The following is a 22,860-nucleotide window of genomic DNA, read 5'->3' as shown; positions in this document are numbered from 1 at the left end:
AATGCAGATTTTGTTTCATTTTATGTTTTCCTGTGACATTACAAAATGTGTAGAAGTTAATGGCTTTACTTTCATCGGGGTCTTGTTAGGTGTTTGGCAAGTAGGTTGAATTGTATGTTGCCTTTGTTTTCTATGCTGTTTTACTTACAAATATATGTGTCGAAAATAGGATTATCTGAATTACTTTTAGGCCTTTTATCTGACACATTATCCGTGAAAACCATGCTGCTTATTCTTTAATGCAGTGGTCCTCAAAACTTAGTATACATCAGAACAAAGTGGAAGGCTTGTAAAACATAACTGGTCCCCACTCCCAGTTTCTGACTCAGTAGGTCTGGGGTTGGGCCCTGAGAATGTTCATTTCTGCCAAATTCCTAGGTGATGCTAGGGGTCACACTTGGAGAACCACTGCTATAATATTTTGAAGGACAGAATATGTGAGGTGTTTTTAAATCTTCATTAAAACCCCATCTCATTTCATTTCTTAGGCATTTTATCTCTTACAAAGTTCTCTGGATTTACATTGATTTTGCTAGAAAGTTTTATTTAGCCTTTATTTATTCTTTATAAGAAAAAAAACTGGGAGTTTAAAGTTTAAATCATCGTCCTTAGTTATTATTTTTCTTTCTTTTTTTTTCCTTTGAAGCTGTGTTGAAATCCTTGTCTCCTGTAGACCCAGTGGAACCCATAAGTAATTCAGAACCATCAATGGATTCAGATACGGGGCAAGTTGGTAAAAATGATACTGAAGAAGAAAATAGTAAACTCTCCACAGCTGACAATGAAATAAGTAGTAGGACTGAGTATTTATGTGAAAACCCTCTAGATGGTAAAAAGAACGACAATTCTGCAAATGAAGTCTACCTGCAAGGAGCTGAAGAAAGCGTGTGTCACCCATGTGACAGTGAGGATGACTCTCAGCAGGCAGGTGTTGGTGGCCTGGCTGCTGCCCATCCAGCTCCCAGGGACACACCGCAGCCCTTCATTAGGCAGAGGCTGGCGCGGCTGCAGCTGTCACCAGATTTTACCTTCACTGCTGGCCTCGCTGCTGAAGTGGCTGCTAGATCTCTCTCCTTTACCACTATGCAGGAACAGACTTTCGGTGATGAGGAGGATGAACACCTCATACAAGAAAATAAAGATGAGCTAGAAGAAAAGTAAGAACCAAGATTTACATGAAGGATTTTAAATTGTTCTTTTATGACAGTGTTTTAGCTTCAAGACTAGATATTCCACTGGAAAGGGAAAATGAGTGTGAGTTTACTCTATATAAAGTTAAGATGTGAATTTACAGGAAGAACCCTGGTTTGAACAACTGATCTGAAATAGTAGTTAACCTGTATGGCAGATCTTTTAGGAAAATAAGTGAAAGGTAAGGGCTCTTGAATAAATTGCTGTTTTATTTGCAGCACAATTGATCGATCTTGGAAATTCTTTAAGTACTTTTAATAACAAATGAATTAATCATTTCTTGCCAGAATTTGCTGCCATAAAATGACTGGGATAATTCTGTTGCAAGAACATTAACATTTAATATGACTCCTTTCTACTGTATTCTCGCAGTTAATAACTGCAACTATTATGTTAATAACAAGTTGTTTGTATTTTATTTTTGTTTATATCAAGTCTTAAAACAAAGACACAGGTTCTGAATAAAAAAATGAGTTTGTGCAATTAACGTGTACTGGGGTTTGGTACTAAAAAGTAGTTTCAAAAGTACTTGGGTTATGACACGTTTCTTATGTTTCCTTGTTCATATGTTTATTTAGTAGTTAATTTTAAGATTTCCTAATCTTTTAAAGAACATTATACCATTTTAAGAATTACCCTTTTAATTTTTTGTGTTTATCTTTTTCTGTTCTTGTTGCAACTAAAAGAGATGAAGTGGGATCCCTGTGGTCCAATGCCTCATCTCCAACTTTGCAGAAAGTTCTTTTTATCAGTTTGCCTAAGAGATAATGGGTGCCATTAACACAAACAGGTCACCACCTGCTGATTTCTAGCCTGAGGCTATCCCGTCTCCACCTGAATAAGACTCTGGAAACATCCTGTCAGCTTCCTGGAAAGCATCCTTGTCTCCTTAATATTTCATTTACAAACTACCTCTTGAAAGAGGTTGCTTTCCAAATTGTCCAGTTTTATCTGTTTCGTTTTATGTTGTGATTACATTTTCAAGGAGTGATATTTTTAGGAGTATGTTGTTTTCTGAAACCTATACCTCCAATGCACTGACATAGTTTATAGATGTTATTTGGGGAAAATGTAGGAATAAATAACTCAATTTATGCTGGTGCCCTAGAAAGAAAATGACGTGATAAATCTAGATCATCTTGAGAGTTAACAACAACATTGGAATTCCTATAACTTAGTACTTCAAGTGAGTAAATTTTTGTATACCAAAGGGGTGGTTTTTTTTCAGTAATCAAAAGAAGTTTATTTATTATTCCGAGGAAAAACTTGTTTCTGCTTTATATAAATAGTGATCCTTTGTACGCACTATAAGTGATTCCGCCAGTTACCAAAAATTCTGAAACTTATCTGTAATTAAGCTTTTAGTAGCAATACCTAAGAGTGGGCCTAATTTACCACTTAAAATAGTTAGCTAAATTTCAAGGAAAAAAATCTTGTGTTGTAACTGACTACTATGTTCTTAAATGATTTTCTGAGTTTACTTTCTTTTTAAATTAGTTTGTCAACTCCTTTTTTCCTTGGACTTAAAAGAAGTAATTATGGAAAAACTTGGTAATCTTTCTCTTCATCTATAACATTACACAGGAAGAATTAGTTTAATAATTTTTAATTTTTTGTATTATATTTTATTTTTGTCACACCAGTTTGGGGAAAATATCTTCATAATATTGTATCAGTTTTATTCAATGCTCTCTAAGGTGAATTTCTAATCTTTCAGTCTGACCTGTTTTATTCACTAGTTGTCACTTAGTTCAGTAAAAATTCTACTTGGTGCAATCATGATACAAGGATCTTGGACTTTAATTGTTTTTTTGGTGTGTGTGGTTTTCAAAATTTCTTCCATCTTTTAAAATATTTCCAAGATAAAATAGTATCTTCTCTGTGAAAATTCCTAATTTTCTCTCATAATAGTCTGAAAGTCAGTGTTTCTCTGTTTTTTTCATAGGGCACTTATTTTAAAATAAAATGGAGGTGTTATGTTTTTTAAATGCATATTTAGAGCCATCTCCCAATCATTCTTAATTGGTCATTTTGGATTGAGACCTTGGTGATGTTTATACCCAGTAAAATCTAAGGACGTCTGTCTAGGACTTTATGCTTCTTGCCATGAATACCTTAGAAAATAAAACATATAGGCCAATGTAACATAAGTAGGTATTCTTGTTTGTTACTTTTCTAAGAATATTTCTCTTTGCCTTATCAGGCTTTTGACTAGTTTTAATATCTGCCATCCCACATCCAAAAGAAGCTCTCTGGGAAAAATATTTTGTGGGGAAATCTTGTAACTGCTTTCCAAATTTTACAATGGTATTTTGACAGGATAATTACTGTTAGGAGTAATATCCTGACAGGTTTTTAATATGAACATTTCCATAGTTGTTTTAAACCTAGTACTTAATGTAAGAATGCATGGAAGAGGCTATTTATTTAGGTTAGTCTTGAAGACAGGGTTTTTACCCTTTGCCTACAGTTAAGAAAGTCATAGCAATAAATGATCTGGTGACAGTTATCATATCTTAAATCCATTTTTTTTTTCAGCTTTCATTAAAAACTCTACATACCATCTGGCCTATCTAGTGCCAGACTCTTGCTGGTCTTTGATTTGCAGTCCTCTGCTTGTTTTCACAAGTGTCTCTATTATCTGACTTCATACGTTAAGTCCTTATTAAATCTAATTGTACTTAACAGCATCTAAAGATATTTTATTAGGAACTGAGGCATTGATTCGTTTGATTTCTGAAGTTATTGGAGACAAGCAAGTCAGGAGAAACATTTAAGGCAAATTACTAAGGAAATTTAAGAATATGGCTTTGCTTTTTTTCTTTTAAAGGAGAGCACAGCTCACTGGCCCATGTGGGGAATAAACCAGCAACCTTGGTGCTATCAGCACCACGCTCTAAGCAACTGAGCTAACAGGCCACCACAGGAAATTTAAGAATATGGGCTGAATGGTCTAATACAGAAGGATAGGCACTAGTTTAAATCCCAGTTCCATCCTTTGAAAACTATGGGTGCAGCTGACGTAATAACTTCACGGGGAATTTTTCCAGCAAATCCAAATTCTCCAGATTACTAAATGATATTTGAGATTTCTGACTTCTTAGAAGTACTTTAAAATAAAACATTTGAAGCTGAAAAACAAGATCTGGTTATAAATATGTTCGTAAAATAGGTCAAATATTAAAAACTCAATTTCTTAAAAAAAAGTAATAGTCTGATTCACATAATAAAAGGCGTAAAGCTTTTAATGTTAAAGCATAAAAAGAATCAAGTTCTGACACATTTCACAAAATTATAAATCAATGGAGTGTTAAACAGTAGGGACCCTGGAGGTCATTTCACTCTGGTAACAGACTTTTACTTACACACCATCAGTAATGTAAAATATGAAATACTTTGAAAAAATTATTAGAAATCATGTGGGAAGAAACATTCAGTTGATTTGGTTTAATCATAGTATATTATTTCTATACTTAAACAAAAGGAGACAACTAAATACCATAAGACTGTGGTATGACTCAGCTAAGTAAACTTTTATTTGAACTAAAGTAGGTATCATGCCATGAATGACAACCAGACAAAGCATGAAGATTGGTTTATTCTTTCAATTATATTTATAAGAATATATCTCTGCAAGTCACCCTTATATTAGAAAATGAAACTACAGACATTTTAGAAGAGAACATATGGAAAAATGCCCTAAGTAGCAATTCATTTATCTGTACTTGATGAGTGACTAACTTGCATAAGTTAATTTTTCAGGTAACTGAGACAAATCCATTTAAGCATTAAATTTTTTAACAGTATAACAGGAAATTTTCTAAAATGTACTTTCTACTTCTCCACTTTTTCTAGAGTGTTTAGAATATAATTTTAACTTTTTCTTTGTTATCTTGAAGAACATCAGTTTCTATCATAGGGTGATAATCAGAAATTCACCCTCAGGGGCTACTGAGATATGTAATAATGCCCCTTTACTATGTGATACTGCATTGCTATGCTTTTTGAGTTATGTCGGTTCTTCACAGTTTCTCTGTCTTCCCTTGTAATCAGCTGTCACTTTTTGTTGCTGTCTTGTATGCCTGCCTCCTGCACTAGGCCCCTAATTTGCTGCTTCTAATCTGCTGTGGACTGAGAAACCAGATTGCCAAGCTTGCTAGAATTGTGTCTAAAATAAGAGTAAGTAGACTGAAAAGAAGGCCAAGGGGGTTTTCCGTCAGTGAAGTGCATGGACGTTGTGGTATCTGTTTGGTTACTTAGAATACTTTTGCTTTGCCTCTTTGCTAAGAAATTGCCAAAGAAAACACTTGGTGGAATAGGTGATTGTCATATATTTGAAGTATTAATTCAGTTTTTATATATTGATGTTTCTAGGATTCTCCTTTAATGAATTCAGCTATAAAAGAAAATTTGATTATCATCTTTGTTTAATCATTGTGTATAGTTTAGGAAAACTAATTTTTACTTCTTAATTTTTCCTAGTAGAGTATACAGACTTAAGAAGTTAGAGCACTATAAATGTGACATCAACTCTGTTCACCAAGATTTATATTCTAGAACTATTGGTTTGAGACTAAACATGCATGGTTAATTTAGTAAGAATTGGTAGACTGAATATTTGGGGAATGAGTCATTCTAAATATCCCATTTTTCTATAGAGCTTAAGTCTCTTTCAGCATTAAAATTTTTTGGAATAATTTCTGAAGCAGATATTTTAAAAACTTAATGTGCATTGCTGTTTTAAACAAAATACGAAATACATTTTAAACTTTTGATGTCAAAATGGTTATTTACAATCGTTATACTATGATAGAATAATTAGGCATTGAGAGCTATATGCCCCGTTACTAAATGGCTCCATTCTGCAATGCATTTTTTGTTTTTGTTTTCTAATAGTTCCAATTCCTTTGATTTATATTATTGCTTGCCTAAGTGTGCCTGTAGCAATAGCCTTTCTCTGTCTTCATAATGCTCCTTAGTCTGTTTTGGTTTTTAGAGACAAGGTGACTAACACAGCTAGACTAATGTATAAAGTAAGAGTAAAATTGACTTAGTGAACACCCCAAAATTGGATTATACTTAAGTGCATGGATTTTGTGACATTACTTCAGTACCTGTTTCATTGCTATCTTGAAAGTGAAATTACTAGAATAGATACCTGTTCTCAAAATAGAAGAGCAGTTATTGTACAAAAGGAACCATTTTTTCATACTTAACCTTCTCTATATTTCTATCCTCTAATTTTTTGGCTCCAATTAAAACCAGTCCACTCAATGAGCATTTTCTATAGTACTTACTATTTGAATTGGATACCACATGCTGCTAAGAATTTCTTAGGTGAGCTGGTTTTTTGTTGTTCTGGTTTTGTTTTTAGAGAAATGTATCTTCAGTTTTAAAGCATGAAGTAGGTTGAGACCTGGAAAATAAGAAAATTTTTATTATTGATATCACAAGAGAACTGGAAAGTAATAAGGTTTTAGACTCTAGGCAATTAATTTAACCACAAATAATTTACTCTGAAAGTTTTTAAAACAATATCTTTATTTTTATTTAATTAATTGTATGTTAAAAGCTTGCCAGACGTTATCAGTGTTAGATCTAATGATACTGACAGATATTTGAAGGACTAAATTCCTGCTGTCATTCTATATTTTGCATGTTTAGATTATGTGTTAAGTAATCAAGCATGATGATTTTTCTCTCTTGAATGAAAAATAAATATGAAATTTGCATGTTATAATGTTTGTAAGTAAAATCCAAATCTGTCTACAAGGGGATATCCTAGCATTTAACAACTTAGTTTTCCCAACAAGCTGACTGTGTTTTAGTCACCATATGTTGATTCATCCCTCCGTCATAAACAGGGTAATTGGAAAATCAGTCTACTTCTTTTATGACCGTGCATCATAACCAGCTTTTGGTCATTCGTGCTACTGGAAGGGCATTATGATACAATATTCATTAAAAAATAGATAATCAAAACAAGTTTCTTGAGTCGAGACTGCCATTACAGAAAAGATAGTCATGATGCCAAACTTGGGCTGGTGATACAAGGAGAAAACTTCTCTTTAAGTGTAGTTGTAGGAGGAAAGTGATTCTACTCATTGTAATTGCTACAAACCCAAAAGAGGACCAACTGATTCCAGGATTCACTTCTACAAAAGCAGGACATGAATAAGGAGTTGATTTTATGGCTCTCCTAAAATGTGTGGTAAATTAAAACGCGTATGGTATTTTTATCTGTATTTTAACTGTCAGCAATTAAATTACTTTGTTTCATACCTGTTTACTGAATTTCACTTGGCACATATCAAACATGTTATTGCAATAGAACAGTATTTAAGTTGTGTATACTTCTGAATACACTTTAAAAGTGGGTATATTCCATGCACTATTGTAGAAATATGTATTTCCGCTCATAGTTATATCTTAAGAGTTTTTCAAAATAAGGGATAATTTTAGTATTTTTTACTTGAGATTTTTCACTTTTGTAGTATTTAATTTCCTAAAGGTTGGGTACCTATAAATGAGTTTATCATTGAACAGTTTTTTTCCTAAAACTAAAACATGTCTTTTATAAGTTTATTGTTATAATATTCTAATAAATTACATATTCTTTTTTTGTCTCCCAAGTAAATTCTTAAATTAACTCCATTTTTAAATCAAAGTATTTTCTGTACTTATCACACCAACATGTAGTACCTTCTGTTCATACTATGACTTAAATAATGTTTACTCAGGCACAGGACTAGTATCTGGCAATGTACAGAGAGCTCCAGAAATGTTACTCCCATTCTTTAAAGACTGGCGTATGGTCCTGGTACAGCCGTGGAGGTCCATATGAGTGAAAAGTCCAGAAGTCTACCTGAACTGAAAGCACTCCCAAGGAGTTTGGTTTTGTTTGGGTTTGTTCTAGGTATGGTCCCAGGGATCCCAGATCAAACCAGGCCCCTGGGCCTATCCTAGAACCAACCTAAACTCGCGCATCATTCCTGGAACGTCAAGAGTGTGAAGACTGAAGATAACCTGAGGCTTATTAGACATCATATGTTCACGAAGACTCACTTTTTTTGTATGTGTGTCTACATTTTTAACAAGAATTGGTTAGTTAATGCTTCTAAAATTAGAGGGATGACTCTAGATAACAAGATAAAGTCTTACTAGACGTTGACATTATAGTAATTTATTACAACAGAAATGTGATATATAATATGGTTATTATTAACTGCCAGTGAGGAGAACAGTACTTGTAACTTTTATTATCTGATCTCTATTTTTAGGTTAAACAATTTAGCCACCAAAAAACATTCTCCCCAAATTAATGATTTCTGTTTTTGTTTTTCTCAAAGACTTTCTACTCAACAGTGTTGTGTCCATCTCATTTAACCAATCGTTCATAGTTTCTGAAAGATATTGGTGTTTGCTCCTTGCAGGGCTCCATTGCTACGTGATTTTAAATTCTTGTTTCTGGAGACTGCCTTTTTCTTTTAATCTGTTACTGAAGCCATCACATTGCTTTGAGCTTGCTTTTCGAGGTTCAGATCTGTAAAGAACCTTAGCATCATTTGTAGACATACCATCCCTTGTTAGACTCATTGTAGGCGACATTTTAGAATCTGCTATGGCTGATGAAAACAAGCTAGGATGATAGAGTGGAAATAGGCCACGACTGCTCACATCTTTACAAATATTTTGCAAAATTAAGTTTTCAGTAAGTTTCTTTGCATTCCCTGCTGCTCTTGATTTTTTAAATATTCTTTCCAGTTGATTCATCACATGACCTAACACCAAAGCTATTAACACTGCTATGGCCACGTACATGTTTTTGTTTCATTTTGAGGAAAGGATTTGTGAAAAGGCATGAAAAGACCCCAAATCCAAAGGTTATGATATACAATGAAGAATGTATACTTTTGGTAATACTGGCATTTCAATAGGTTTAGGCCCTGTTTGAAATAACTGCAGACTAATCAGGGACTCTACATGTGAAAGGAGCCCAAAACACATTCCTCCAAGCCTTGTTACACCAGAAAAAATGGGTCGGTGGGTTAGCCTTTAAAATAGGACTATGAGCTCATTCTGCAGAAATCAGTCCGGGGATTAGTTCTGTACTACATTACAGAGGTGGTTCATCCCACGGGTTCTATTATTTTTGCCTTTTAAATCTTATGTTTTCTCTCTCATTGTTTTCCTTTTGGCACAATGTTTTCTGTTTGTATAAATCAAAACACTATACATGTTACTATGTGTATATAATATTTCTTTCAATAAAACAGTAGACTGGATCTAATGACCTTTGGATTTTGATTCCTTTTAAAGCCAAATGATTAAGTGCAATTTTTGTTTTGGAAATTCAGTGTTAATTTATGCTTCAATTCTTCTCATTCATTTTCCTTTAATGAACTATATAGAATTAAATAAGTGAGGCTTGTATTCTGTTTCTTCCAAAATTTATGGAATTTTGTATTCACCCAAATCTGAAGATATTCTAACATCATAATCTTGTATCAGTGAACTAATCGGTGACCATAGTAAACTGTATTTCTTGACATAGCCTGAAATGCGTGAACCCATGTTATGTTTATGTACAATAAGTATTCTCAGTATTTGGAGGGCCTTTGCACACTCTTAACATTGTTAAATATGAACACTGAAGATAGGAATTTATGAACTGTCTTCCGGACTTCAGGCTTGTTTACATAGTTTCTAAAGTCTGCCTTCACTTCAGATACTTTTGGAGTATTAAGCTGTATGTTTTTAAATATCATTTGAGAATATTCTTTCAGAGATATTTTAATTCTTACTTTTTGACTACTTATGTCTTATATAGTAGAACTGCACATTTCTTACCCTTCTTGAATACTTGAGGTTATGACCTTTTCTAACACAGTACTTTCTTTTATAGCTTTACATACCTTATTATATTGAATTTTTGTCAACTTTTAAAGGTTTTATAAGAACCCAATAGCAGGTTTGTGTATATCTATGTTGTTGTTCCTCTAAGCTTAGGAAGTCTAATAAAATCTGTACTTTGTATCTTTTTGTGTGTACCCTTTTTATTCTGGTGTTTGCAACATGCATCAACTTGCCAAAGGTAAATACTCTTTTTCTCTTCTGGCGCTATTTTTCTTCAGAATCTGTTAATAATGTACCCACAGAAGACAGCGGTTTTCTAAGAAAGCTTTGGATTCATTAGTCTAAGTTTTGTTTGTTTAATCATTCAAGTGCCTCACATAATTTATCAGAATGAAAACAGCAGCTTAAGTTTAAAAGCTCCATTTTCACCATTCAAAGTGACTGTCAGCCATTGGATATATTCTAATCATATTTGTTGACTTAATATGACTTTCATGACACAAGACATACTGAACTAAGAAAGATGTTAACATTAATTGTATAATACTTTGTCCTGTGTAATTAATTGAATTATTGGTATGAATCTTTGTAACCTTAGTTTACAGTCTTGGGAATATTTGCTGGTGAAAGAGAAAGTGGCATTCCTTGAACTGAATTTTTATTTATTTATTTATTTTTTGAACTGAACTTTTAAATAAATAAACTAACTCCAGAAAAGTTTGAGGAATAAATACTCATAAAGGCAATTCTTGAAATTTGGCCCTTGTCTGGGATTTATTAATTAAACATGTGAGATAAGGTAGAATGTGGGTACTCTACCAGATTCTGAAGTCACTGCGTAGGAAATAGCCCATATGATAATCACTCCTTGTCTTCACAATTTGCTTTTGAAGGTCTTCAGCAGATGTGCTATAACCATTGAAAATAAAGTTGGCAAATAGTAATTTTCCCCGAATGTACATCTGTAAAAATTACTAGAACATTTTTAGTGTCCGATCACGTGAAAATTGGTCCTATTTATTTGAAGGGTGATCTTGTATCCCTATGAGAAAATGTTTATTTGTATATGCAAAATAATATTAGGCATCAAACATGTTCCTAGAACCTGAATATTTTGTTTGAAGATAAAGAAACAGGCTCAGTAGATTTCTCACTCAGTCCTACAAGAAATGGCAGAAGCACTATCCCACCACTTCTAAAAGATACCAACATCTGTTCTTCGTCATTATGATAAGCTGCTTGTGGATATATTTCATTTTGCAGCTAACCTCTAGAAGAGAGTAGAGCGCTCTTGAATTTCGAAATCAGTAGACTTGGTTTATGGACAAAACTACTCTAAAACTCAGGCAAATCATTTAAGTATATTAAGCCACAGTTTATAAGAAAAACTAACATTAATTATGATTTATGAATTGGACTAGATCTCTAAAATCTTCCACCACTAACATTTTCAAATTCTCTATATTTTTAATAAAGAAATACAACACGAGTAGGTAAAGCCAAGTTTGTCATTCTGTTCCAGAATGCAGGAGACCTTATATATAGAAGCAGATGGAGTTTGAGAAATAATTCAACTTTTAGAGATTAGAAAGGATAAGAAAAGGTGGCAGGCGTGGGGGGTGGGAGGGCAGTGTATCTGGTTCCAGCACAGAACTTGACCTAAGAACTAAGAATACCTTCTATCTTAAAGCAATCCAATAAAAGTACTTAAGAGGAGTACAAGAATTCAAAAGGAACAGTTGCCTATGATTATATGTTACTCCTTTCCCCTTAGATAGCAATAATCTCATCATGAAGAGATGTCCTATTACAACGTTCTCTGTGTGAATAGAATTTTCTGGCTTCATTTCAGTAACAAAAGAACCTATCTCTTGTTTCCTATCTAGGGCAATCCATAGCCAACGCTGGCTGAAATGCAATTCTGTGTGTTTCTTTGCTCTTAAACACTATTTTTTGGCTTTATTTAGCATCCATGCCTGGCTGTCAGCCATGAGGCCACTTATCTTGCCTGAACTTGCAAGATTAAGCTATGATACATGGGTAATAATAGCCAATGACAAGATTACACAGTCTATGATGTGAATATTTTATAAGATCTGAAGAATTTATAGTGATAATCTCTACGTCATATGGGTGATGTAGCCATTTTTTTCTTCACAATAAACATGAAATACTTGTATAATAGGGGAAAAAGTGTAATTTAAGAAGTTGAGAAGTTGCAGGGTTTCATTGTTATTTTGGGTTTATATTCAGATACTAAAGAAGCTTTTCATTCTGCGTATATGCTAGCCATCAACCCTTAGGCTAAACCTAGGGTTTAGAGAAAAGGAGGCAAGGCTGCAGTGTTCTGTTCTTGCAGAAATAAGTTGGTCAAAATACAGAGACCAAAATAAGGTATCCCAAGATACCTTAGAAATGAATATATTTTGAAAATATAAGAATACATTTTATAAAGAATATCTTCTTTGTATTAGACATGACAATCACCCTGTACAGTAAGTAATCCCATTTTATAGATGAGAAAAACTAGCTCTTAAATAAATTAAATATTTAGCCCAAGAGCCCAAGTCTCTTAGCATGAAAAAATTATTAGTTTCTCCAAAAAGTCTATTTGACTTCAAATTAGGTGTTCTATGTATTTGTCAGTTTTCTCTTATTTTCCTGCATAAGTCACCACATTCACACACACACACACACACACACAGAAGAATCCTAATTAGCACTTTAAGAAGTACAATCCCCCCAGTCTGCATTTAGTTTTATCACAGGATTCCTATAAAAGTCAATTAAATGGGCAATTAATTCTTCTGTGCACTGTTCACTCAAATATTAAAACTTCTATAATCTCATTTTTTAGACACTTCCCTCACACACACCACTGTCCTCGGTGTTTAAATTCCTTACGATTCAGGAAGTTGGTGCGAGAATATTTTTGCAAAAGCACGTTGTACACTGAAAAGATATTCTTGTTTTTCTAGTTGTGGGATCGTCTGTCCAACTTCATCTGGTCGACTATGGTGAGAGGTTAAATATTAAAAATAACACCAGTTATATACCATTGTTCTAGGAACTGAATTGAGTGTAATTGAAAGACTTTTCCAAACAACTCAAATCAAGCAAACAGTCCCTGATTTGCTCTCTCAAACAAAATATATTAGCCTCGTGTGGCCTAATATTGACCCAATGACTAAAATGAAAGCAAAGCAATCCTGACTACCCTCTAAAGCACTTACCACTTAACCTAATGAAAGCTCCCCAGACACTTCCAGGCAGCAACTCTTTCAGTTAAGTAGAAACTAGAAAAGGGATACGTGTTAGTAGACCAAGTAGAGATCTCCCACACTCTCCCAGGAATCCTGAAAAGTCTCCTTTATAGAAAAACAAAGAGGAGACAATTTCCTATCCTACATACCCATGAACTACACCCCAGTGTTGCCAACAGAGAATTCATTTTCCCCGTTTGGGACTATGAGTCAGGATACCTGGGTTCAAATTTCGCTATAACGGTGTGATCTTGAAGCCTGGGTTTCCTTGTATGTAAAATGAAAACACAACATCACCTCAGAGGATTGTTGCCAGGATTCAGGGCATTAGTTCAGTGAAAAGGTATGATTCTCAGCAGATAGCCTTTTCCTTTGGGGTCTCCAATATTTATCTTTTTGTTGGGAAATCCCTGCCTTGTAGAAAAGCTTGGGGTCTTGTCAAAGGCAGGGACAAAGACTTGGGTGATGACTGAAAGGGACAAAGCAAAGTAAAAATGGGTTTGGCATTCCGGTTGGGACGAATGGTGAGTGTTTATTCACTCAGTCAAAGAAATGTTTATTGAAAGTCTACTATTTTTCCAGGCCCTTTTCTAAGCACTGGGATGCAGAAATGAACAAAATGGAAAAAGTCCCTGCCCTCGGTGGGCGGGTTCAGATAATAAACCAGTAGATATGGATAAAATGTCAAATAGGGATGAGCGCCATGAATCAAATAGAGCAGGGTTAGGAATGGAGAGTGAAAAGGACCAGGACACTGTTAGACAGAACAGAAAGGGGAGACCACAAAGGGGGTGACCTCTGTTAGAGACCTGATTACGTGAGAATAAACCATGCGACTATCTGCAGAATAGCCAGCAAAGCGAGCACTGCGTATAAAGGCCTTGAGGGGGCAACGAGGAGGCCAGAGACGCTGGGGCCGATGGGTGGGCAGAGAGAAATAGCCAGGGTCCAGATTACATCGTCCCTAGAAAGGATCTGGGACTTTATTTCAAGTGTGATGAGGACTCATCAGAGGGTTCCGAGCAGGCAGAGCCATAATCTGATTCAGGTTTTATAAAGCTGACTGGTCGCTACGTAGACGACAAACAGTAGAGGGGACAAGGGCAGAAACAGGGCAATAAATAAGATGATGCCCGGTGGTAGTAAGATAATGCCAATAGTCAGATTCTGGATATGTTAGGATGGCAGAGGTTTCAGGACTGGCAGATAGATTGCAAAGAGGGTATGAAAAAAGAAAAGTCAAGATTGATTTCAGTATTTTTGGTCTGAGTAAACTGGGTGAGAACCATTTCCTGAAATGAGGAAGGCATGGAGAGGAGCAGGTGGTAGGGGAAAATAAAGAGTTCTATGTGGGAAAGTCAAGATGCCTATTTATTAAATGTCTGAGGGAAATATTGAATAGAGAGTTGGAGGTAAGAGGAACCTGGAGTTCAGGGAAAACATCGCACATACGGGTACTGCTGTGGGAGTCATCAGCATACCATGGGTTTTTATGGCCCCAGGATTGGGGGAGAGTATCTAGAGCAAGTGTGGAGGAAAAAGAAAACAGACCTGAGATAAGCTGCTCTTATCTCTTCCTAGAGGCCAAGTGCCATGACCCACTCTTAACTCTGGTTGCATATAAAAAAATCACTCCAGGGTCTACTAAAATATAGATACTTAGGGTCCATCCAGATCTGCTGAATGAGAACCTCTAGGGGGTATTTCTTAAAGAGCTCTACAGGTGGACAGTCAGCTTTGAGAACTACTGCCCTAGGAAAAAGTAAGGTCACAATGGAGGGAAAGGCTGTGGCTCAGATAGTACTAAAAAAATTGGCCAGGGGCTCCATAAAGAGTGCTTTGAAGCCTTCATTTCTACACACACACACACACACACACACACACACACGCCATCCCCGCCACCACTACTCTACCACCACCATCATGGTCACAGTCTTAAAGACTGAGCTCCAAACCCATGTGACAGTGTGACTCCCATTCCTCAAAAAAATAATAACTTACACAGTAGTTTTTGGTTTACCAATAGTATTTGTATACATTTTCTTATTTGAACATACATTCTCATCAGAACACCCATTTTCATTTGAACACACACTCTCAGGTCATCTCTGTGAGCAACAGGTCAAGACTGCCTTTACTGAAATTAAATCCAGCCATTCAATTCAGGTCCTATTGATGTGCTAACTCATTAAATCCTCACAACATCCCAACAGTAGAGGTGATGATTTTCTCCCCAATTTACAGATGACAACACTGAGGCAAGCCACAAAAATAACTGGCAGACCTGAGATTCAAACTCAAGTTTCCGACCTCAAAGCCTATGCTCTCATTTCATCAAATATAAAAAAGTTCATCACTGTGCTGCTTCATTTTTTTAAAATGATTAGTAAAGTAGGTTAGCTTTTAAAACACAAAACCATTACCATTTTCCAGAACGGATAAGAAATATCAATCTCAATCAGATGTTCATACTTCCTTGGTAGATACTGGTTTTGCTCCCAGAGTCTTTTACAAGAAAAGTGTTTTGTGAGGGATGCAGGCAGAAGCTATGTACGCTACTGTTCAAATATGCCTCTAAGATCAGAACCTGGACATGTGACAATAGGCTGACTGGTTGCCCCTACCTCTAAGTGGAGAGGTCCAGTAAGCACTTGGGTTCTATGGATCCATGGCCTCAGGTGAGAAGTCTGAACGGGTGATGGAGATTTAGGTGTCACTAGCATACAGGGATAGTTGCGGAGATCTGTGAGAAAGAGTGAATGTTTAGAGAGCTAACAGAGGACTCGAGGCAGCACACTGAAGAATTGCCAACATTCCAGGAAGGGGCCTCGGCCAGACATGTTCTCTGAAATATCTTGAACCCTTCGTAATCCAGATCAAAGAATTAATTTTCCTATTCGCAGTTCATCCTTCCCCTTTCTGGTTTTCAGTGAGGAGACAAAATTCTAAGCTCTCTGTTCCTTAATTCAACACTGGCTACAAATTATTATGGAAGCAAACCACAAAGCAAAGTATGTGACAAGGCAAATACTTAGCAAGCCAGGACATCACAGAGAGAGTTCAGAAAAAGGATTCCCCACACCCGCGTCACTCTGCCCAGGCAGCAGCACAGATCCCCACGTGAACCCCGTCTATGTCACTAGCCTAAACCTCCCCTGACATGGACATAGCCCACCTGGATGGCCCTGGTAGGTTCCTCACTGCCTGGGGTGCTCTCGTGTTGCACGTAAGATGGCCCAGGGCTGTGCAAGGACTGGAAAGGCAAGCGGGGATTGGGACTGGGGTCACGGGCATGAAAACCGCCTCCACTCCGTGCTTGCAGCACTCTCCTACCAAGCAGAATCCTAGATGATATTATTTCGAACACTACATCTGTGGAATGTTAAGATGTATACTAAAAAGGGTTCTGCAGCTAAACAATAGAGAATATGAACAAAATTCATTTGAACAAAGTTAAACAGGTCTCTTAAAGATGGAAAAATAAATAAATAAAAAGATGGAAGGATATTATGAATATTTATATATAAGCTACCACAAAGTTTATACTTATTGTGTAACTTGTTATTGTGAAGTTGAGTTTCTCAGGATACAACGGGCAAAGAGGTTTCTGGTGACATACAGAGGTTTGCGGTGAAGGTTCCAAAGAAAGACTACTTACTGACTTGTATTCTTGAGATGATAAATATTTGTAATCGGAAATTACATTTGCTAAAACGATCTTTGTTTACTTAAAGTTATAAATTATATTTGTATAAGAGATTGATTTTTACCCACCAAACTTGAGATAATTAGCTTCACCAACTTCATAGCTTCTCTAGACTCTACCTGGTGCCTGAATTTATGTATATATGTATGTAAGTATGTATGTCAGTCAGAAAGCACCCAGACCTTTTGTCTAGACTTCCTACAGGCCTGTATTTTAATAAGCTTGGCGAATCTAGCATTCATTTCTGAAAAGCATGTGCAGTTTTTCTCTATCTTGTTTGAGAGATCGCTTTTCCACCAGAGTTCGCCACTCAGGTGGAACCCCAATACGGCTCTGTCCTCAGGACACACAGTTTTCTGATGGCTGTTAGAGTTGGAAGGGTACCTAAAGATTACCTATCCAATCCCCCTTGATTTACAGATAAAGAAATTGAAGACTAGAAAGGTTGATTATCTATGGTCACCCCAAAAGTCAGAGGTAGAAACAGGACTAGAATCAAGGTTTGCTGCTTTTTCTACACTGCCTCCCCAGCCCCCCCGCTTTTTTTTGTTATGTGGTAGAATATACATAACAATATTGACCATTTTAGCCATTTTTAAGTGTACAGTTCAGTGGAATTAACTACATTCACATTGTTGTGCCACCCTCACCATCATCTGTCTCCAGAACTTTTTCATCGTCACAAACCAACGCTCTGTACCCTCTAAGCAAGAACTCTACATTCTCCCATCAGCTAGCCCCAGGTAACCATGCTTCTATTTTCTGTCTCCATGTGTTTGACTATTCTAGGTACCTCACATGAGTGCATAGAGTATTTGTCCTTTTGTGTCTCACTTCTTTCAAATAGCATAATGTCTTCGAGGTTCATCCATGTTATAGCACGTATCAGAATTTCATTCCTTTTTAAAGCTGAATAATATTTCACTATATGTAAATTCCACATTTGGTTTATCCATTCATCCATAGATGGATATTTAGGTTGTTTCCACCTTTTGGTCATTGTGAATAATGCTGCTATGAAACAAACATATGTTCAAGTCCCCACTTTCAGTTCTTTTGAGTATATACCCAGAAGTAAAATTGCTGGATCATATAACTCTGTTTTTAATATTCTGAGAAACCACATACTGTTTCCCACAATGTTGGCATCACTTTACATTCCCTCTTCTTATTTCTGATGTGCAGTAGAAAGAGTGGTCGATTGGAAGTTGCCGACACAGCCGCAGGACTGGTTAGCTGTGTAACCTTTGTAAACCACTTCACCACTCAAACTCAGCTTCCTCAAGCAGAAAGAGATAAATACCCTTTGATTTGAGAGCCTCACAAAACTGTTATAAGAATTCAACAAAATGAGATCTACTGAATGCTTTATAAATGAAAATAAGCTGCTTAATCGAAGTTATTATTGGTCATTTGTACTAAATTTGAGTCAAATCCAATGCCAAAGCAGAAAACCATGGAGGGAAAGGGCTCATTAAAGAAATCTAATATCCAACAAAGACTTTGATCTAAAGGTCTCTTTCCCCCTAAAATCTAGACAGTGTGACTCTAAATAAAGAACATTGTTTCTCAGCGCAAGTGCAAAGTTACAGTCAGCTTGGGAGAAGCTGAGAAAAGGGCAAATCAGTACTTTAGAAAGCAGCAGTGGGTCAGTCAGCTGCTCTGCAAGTCAGTGGTTTATTAGAAGCATTTAGAATTGTGTTTATAATTCTCCATAAACACATCATTGCGGGACAATGTGGGTTATTCCCTTTGATTGATGTTAAGAGTTGCTCAAATATGTCCAACAAATCTTTTTGTCTGAACTTAAATCACAGGCCTACATTTACTTATACAGATTAAACAGTGGTCTATAAATAGGAAATGAAAGCTACATGCTGGCTTTTGGATAAAGTTAGGGGTGTCTTTTGATATGGGGTCCTAAATATTAAATTTACCCTTTCGTCACAAATCAACTGTATAAATACTGACTTTGTAGCTACAACGGTAAACGATGCAATGAAAAGAGGAAAGCAGAGCCCCTGCCCCAGTGTGGTCCAATTTAGACCTGAGCATCTCAAGAGAGTAATCCAGTGCTGCTAAACTTTATAGCTAATGACAGAACAGAATCATTTTCACTCGTTACTTACACATACTAATACTATTGTACATACAGGGCATCCCCATTGGAGACTTTTTCCTTGTTTTTAAACACACTTAAACTTCTGCTGCTCTTTTTTGTGCTCATCCTAAATAGTATCCCATTTTTAAGAACATTAAAGGTCTAGGATATTTTTATGATGTGATGCCAAGCTATTCGGTTATTAAACACAAAAGGTTATTGGGCCTGGAGAATCTCTGGTCATATTGGCCAGAAAAGGGACTCTCTTCCTTGGCTCCAAAGTCCTATGGCAGATTCAAAATCAGTGCTTTCTGAATCTGGCATCCTAATGAGAGGGGAGGAGATGGCCAGAATCGACAAGGTTGAGATTGTGAAGCACAGGGAAAGAGGGTGAATCCTAGGAAGGAAAATAATTGCCAAGAGAAATGGGCTCAGAGAATAGAAAGAAGGCATCCCCTTGGGGTAGGCATTCCTTCTGACATATCCTCTAAAAAGTGATATTCTAGACACTGAAAAGGAGAGCTCTGTGCTTTGCAAGGCTATGCATTCCAACATCAGACAGCTCTAATTTTCAAATGTTCTTTAAAATAATTTAATACCCAGCAATAAAAGATAAATTAAATATTAAGGCATGGTACCACCATATAATGAAATATTATTCAGCCAACATACATGATACTGCTGTAAAAGGAGGTAGAAACAATACATAATGTTATATGTACCTCAAGACCCTAATTCAGGGTGTGTGTGTGTGTGTATGCACGTGTGTATGTATAAACATTGGAAGGATATAATGGAACCATTAACAGTGTTCATTTCTGAGTAGTAGGAGTGTGGGTGATGTTTATCTCTCTACGCTTTTTTCTGCATTTCCAAAAATTGGGTTACAGCATAGAATCCCGCCCCCGCCCCACTGTCCCCTGAATCTGCTGTGTGACTTCTCATGGAGCAGCCATGTAACCCTCCCAAGACACGATGATTAGAAAACTAAGAGGGTAGATTAATAGGAAGATGAATGCATGTGTGCACACCTCTACAGCGATACACGGGTAAGAGTGTACCTGGAGCCCCTGTGGGTGCACACACCTCTACCCCATTCTCTTTTTAGTTTTGCTTTCATTGTGACTCTTTGGTGAAGATAGCAGACACATCACAGAGGCCAGGTTGGGTCTGCTTCTCAGGAGAATCTGGTCTGCCCTCCTGAATCCCAGAAAGCTGTCAACTTGCCCTGCCCAGGGCCTCTCTGCTCATACAATGTTTGATCCCTGCTGAGTAGAGAACACCAAAACTCTGTCTGATAAAATGTCCTTAGTATGCACTAAAGAGAAAAGCAAAATGTTTGTGGTTACAGTTTGCTCTAAATAGGCCCCTGCTGTCTAGGTGTGGTAGATAAGGACCAAAGAGCAGACAGGGGAGTCACTTATAGCTCAAGGGCTTCACCTTCTCGCTTCTATAGCCCTTTGTTCTTTGCTGCTCACTGTCATTGTGAGTCCCAGGGAGTGAGAACCTGATTCCATCCGCCTGCAGCCAGACAACTTATTCATATTTCTAACCTCAGAACTCAGGTAGAACTCCATAAGAAAATTCTACTTTAGTTTTTAGTATACTTTTATATATATATATATTTATATATATATATAAAAATATAGAATATTAGTATATATATTTACATATATGCATATATATAAATAAATATATATATATATATCAAACTAAAACCTTTGTTATGGTAAGTGTAATAAAATACAGTGGTACCTCGGTTTTCTAACATAATCCGTTCCAGAAGTCCTTTTAAAATGGGAATGTGGCTGGTTCCATCATTCCCTCTCCTGTACTGCATTATAACACACCTCCATCGTTTCCACTGACCACATGAAATCTTACTACAGTATTTGTTCTTGCTTCTCTATTTCTCCTCTTGAAGACAAGAGAACACGTTAGAACAGACAGGATAATGTATTAGGTTGGTGCAAAAATAATTATGGTTTTTGCAGTTATTTTTAACCTTTTAAACCACAATTACTTTTGCACCAACTTAATAAAAATGCCCTAGCACTTTGGAAATAACATTCCCCAAAGACAGTCTTGTCCCTCCTCAGAGCCCTGGGTAATGCACATCCTGTGCACTGACTACCACTTCTGGATAAGCATGAACACCTTTGTTAAAGAAGCAATACATCCTGATGCATCTAAGTTTAGTTTTCACAACGCTCTTTACAAGCTTTTTGCCTTTGTTAAATTATCAGGAAAATGCAGGTTCATTTATTATGGACAATCACATCCACTGTCTGTACTGCTTTGCCCAAAGAAACCCAGCTCAACATGGTAACATCAGAACAATTCTTCACCCCACATTTTCCCTGGAAAGATACAGGAAGCAGAATCATTCTGCCTCGTTCTGGGAAGAAGGGCAGAGCCAGTCCCTAGGGCCCTCACAACAGCACCGGGCTGCAATCTTTCCCGGAGTTTGCTGGCCCAGGGAAAAAGCACATTTATTTCAGATGGATCAACACTGTCACCCAGTGGACAGACAACTGGGTGGGCTGAGGCCTTAGCCTTGCTTTTGGCTGGACAGCCAGACATTGACAGCCAGGGAACCTGTTTGTTTTCAGTGATCACAAATAATTGTTAATATTCTCTTACAGGGAACTGGGAGGACCTCAGCTGACAAGCCTTTGATTTGGTTGTCATGGGTGAGTGCAGTTTAAGGAGGACAAACATTGCCATTGTGCTGATGGGTTTTTCTTTTTTTTTCTTTAAACCACCAGTAAATTTATAGGAAGCACAGACTGTAAACCAGCCAAGTGAGTCTGCCAAGATGCACAGGATCAAACAGGCTTGCAGGAACAGGGTGATATTTGATCACCTGCCAGGTACTGTGGGACGACTTCCTCACCGCAGAGTAAGGCTCATTGTTCATTGTTCATAGTGACAGTGATGTGTATACTGAAATCTGAAAATAGATTTTTGTGTGTATGTGGATTGAAATCTGAGGAAGTTACTCAGTTTACTACAGCGAAACCAGTGGATGAGCTACTCTTGCTTTCTCTATTTAGTATATATCTCAAAAGACATGTCCATATGTGACCTCTGCCCCATCTCCCTTGTCCTGACTCTCTTTTTCTTGTCTAAAATGTAATTTGCCACTTGCAGCAAACTAGCTTACTTTTCATAATATGGTAAGAGGCCCTTTGCTTTATGCCTTAGTTTTTTCTCCCCAGCTGGAACTCATCCACAAGCTGAAAGCATTCATCTGGTATCACTTTACCCTTCCTAAGAATGTCTGCAGGAGCGGGGCTGAGACTTCACCTTGTAGGAGCTCTAGTAGTCTTACGATTAGAAGCAAAGGCTCTGTTTATGGTGAGAAAATTTGGGTTTGAGTGCTGGCCCCACTGCTTGCTAGCTTCTTGACCTTCCACAGGTTACTTAATCTCTCTAAAGTTTCAGTTTCCACCTGTATTATCAGGGATACTATTAGTACCTATCCCCTGGGTGGCCGTGGGGATTTAGACAAGAAAATACATATGAATAAGTTAGCACAGTACCTGGGCACATAGAAAAAAGCTCCAAAAATATTAGAACGACATCATTATCATAATTGTTACAACGACAGCAGTTGTATTTGCTATTCCTAAAATGCAACTTCTATAAAGTACCTCTAGACTAGCAGAGGAAATAAATCATCGTAGTTTTTAGGCTGCAAGGGTCCTAAGAGATCATCCAGTCCATTGCTTCTCATTAGA

The 22,860-nt window shown here is 36.7% G+C and overlaps 2 protein-coding genes across 12 annotated transcripts in view; one reads left to right on the top strand and one right to left on the bottom strand.

Moving 5' to 3' along the window:
* Positions 1–10,227, top strand: part of VEZT (vezatin, adherens junctions transmembrane protein) — a 66,618-nt gene extending 56,391 nt beyond the window's left edge. For all 11 annotated transcript variants that reach the window (XM_074326166.2, XM_019732160.3, XM_074326165.2 and 8 more), the window contains one exon: positions 647–10,227. In XM_074326166.2, the coding sequence (XP_074182267.2) occupies positions 647–1,161 (515 nt within the window). In that variant the 3' untranslated portion in view covers positions 1,162–10,227. The remainder of the gene's footprint in view (positions 1–646) is intronic.
* Positions 6,562–22,860, bottom strand: part of LOC148759021 (uncharacterized protein C3orf20-like) — an 82,080-nt gene continuing 65,781 nt past the window's right edge. Inside the window, 2 exon segments of the mRNA XM_088789700.1 lie at positions 6,562–6,607; positions 10,867–11,009. Coding sequence (XP_088645826.1) covers positions 6,562–6,607; positions 10,867–11,009 — 189 coding nt within the window.

The sequence above is a fragment of the Rhinolophus sinicus genome, chromosome 1 (assembly GCF_057876585.1).
Source record: "Rhinolophus sinicus isolate RSI-liver-muscle chromosome 1, RSI-T2T, whole genome shotgun sequence".
NCBI classification, from domain to species: domain Eukaryota; kingdom Metazoa; phylum Chordata; class Mammalia; order Chiroptera; family Rhinolophidae; genus Rhinolophus; species Rhinolophus sinicus.
Note: the sequence above shows the minus strand (reverse complement) of the source record. Positions and strands in the feature narration are given on the sequence as shown.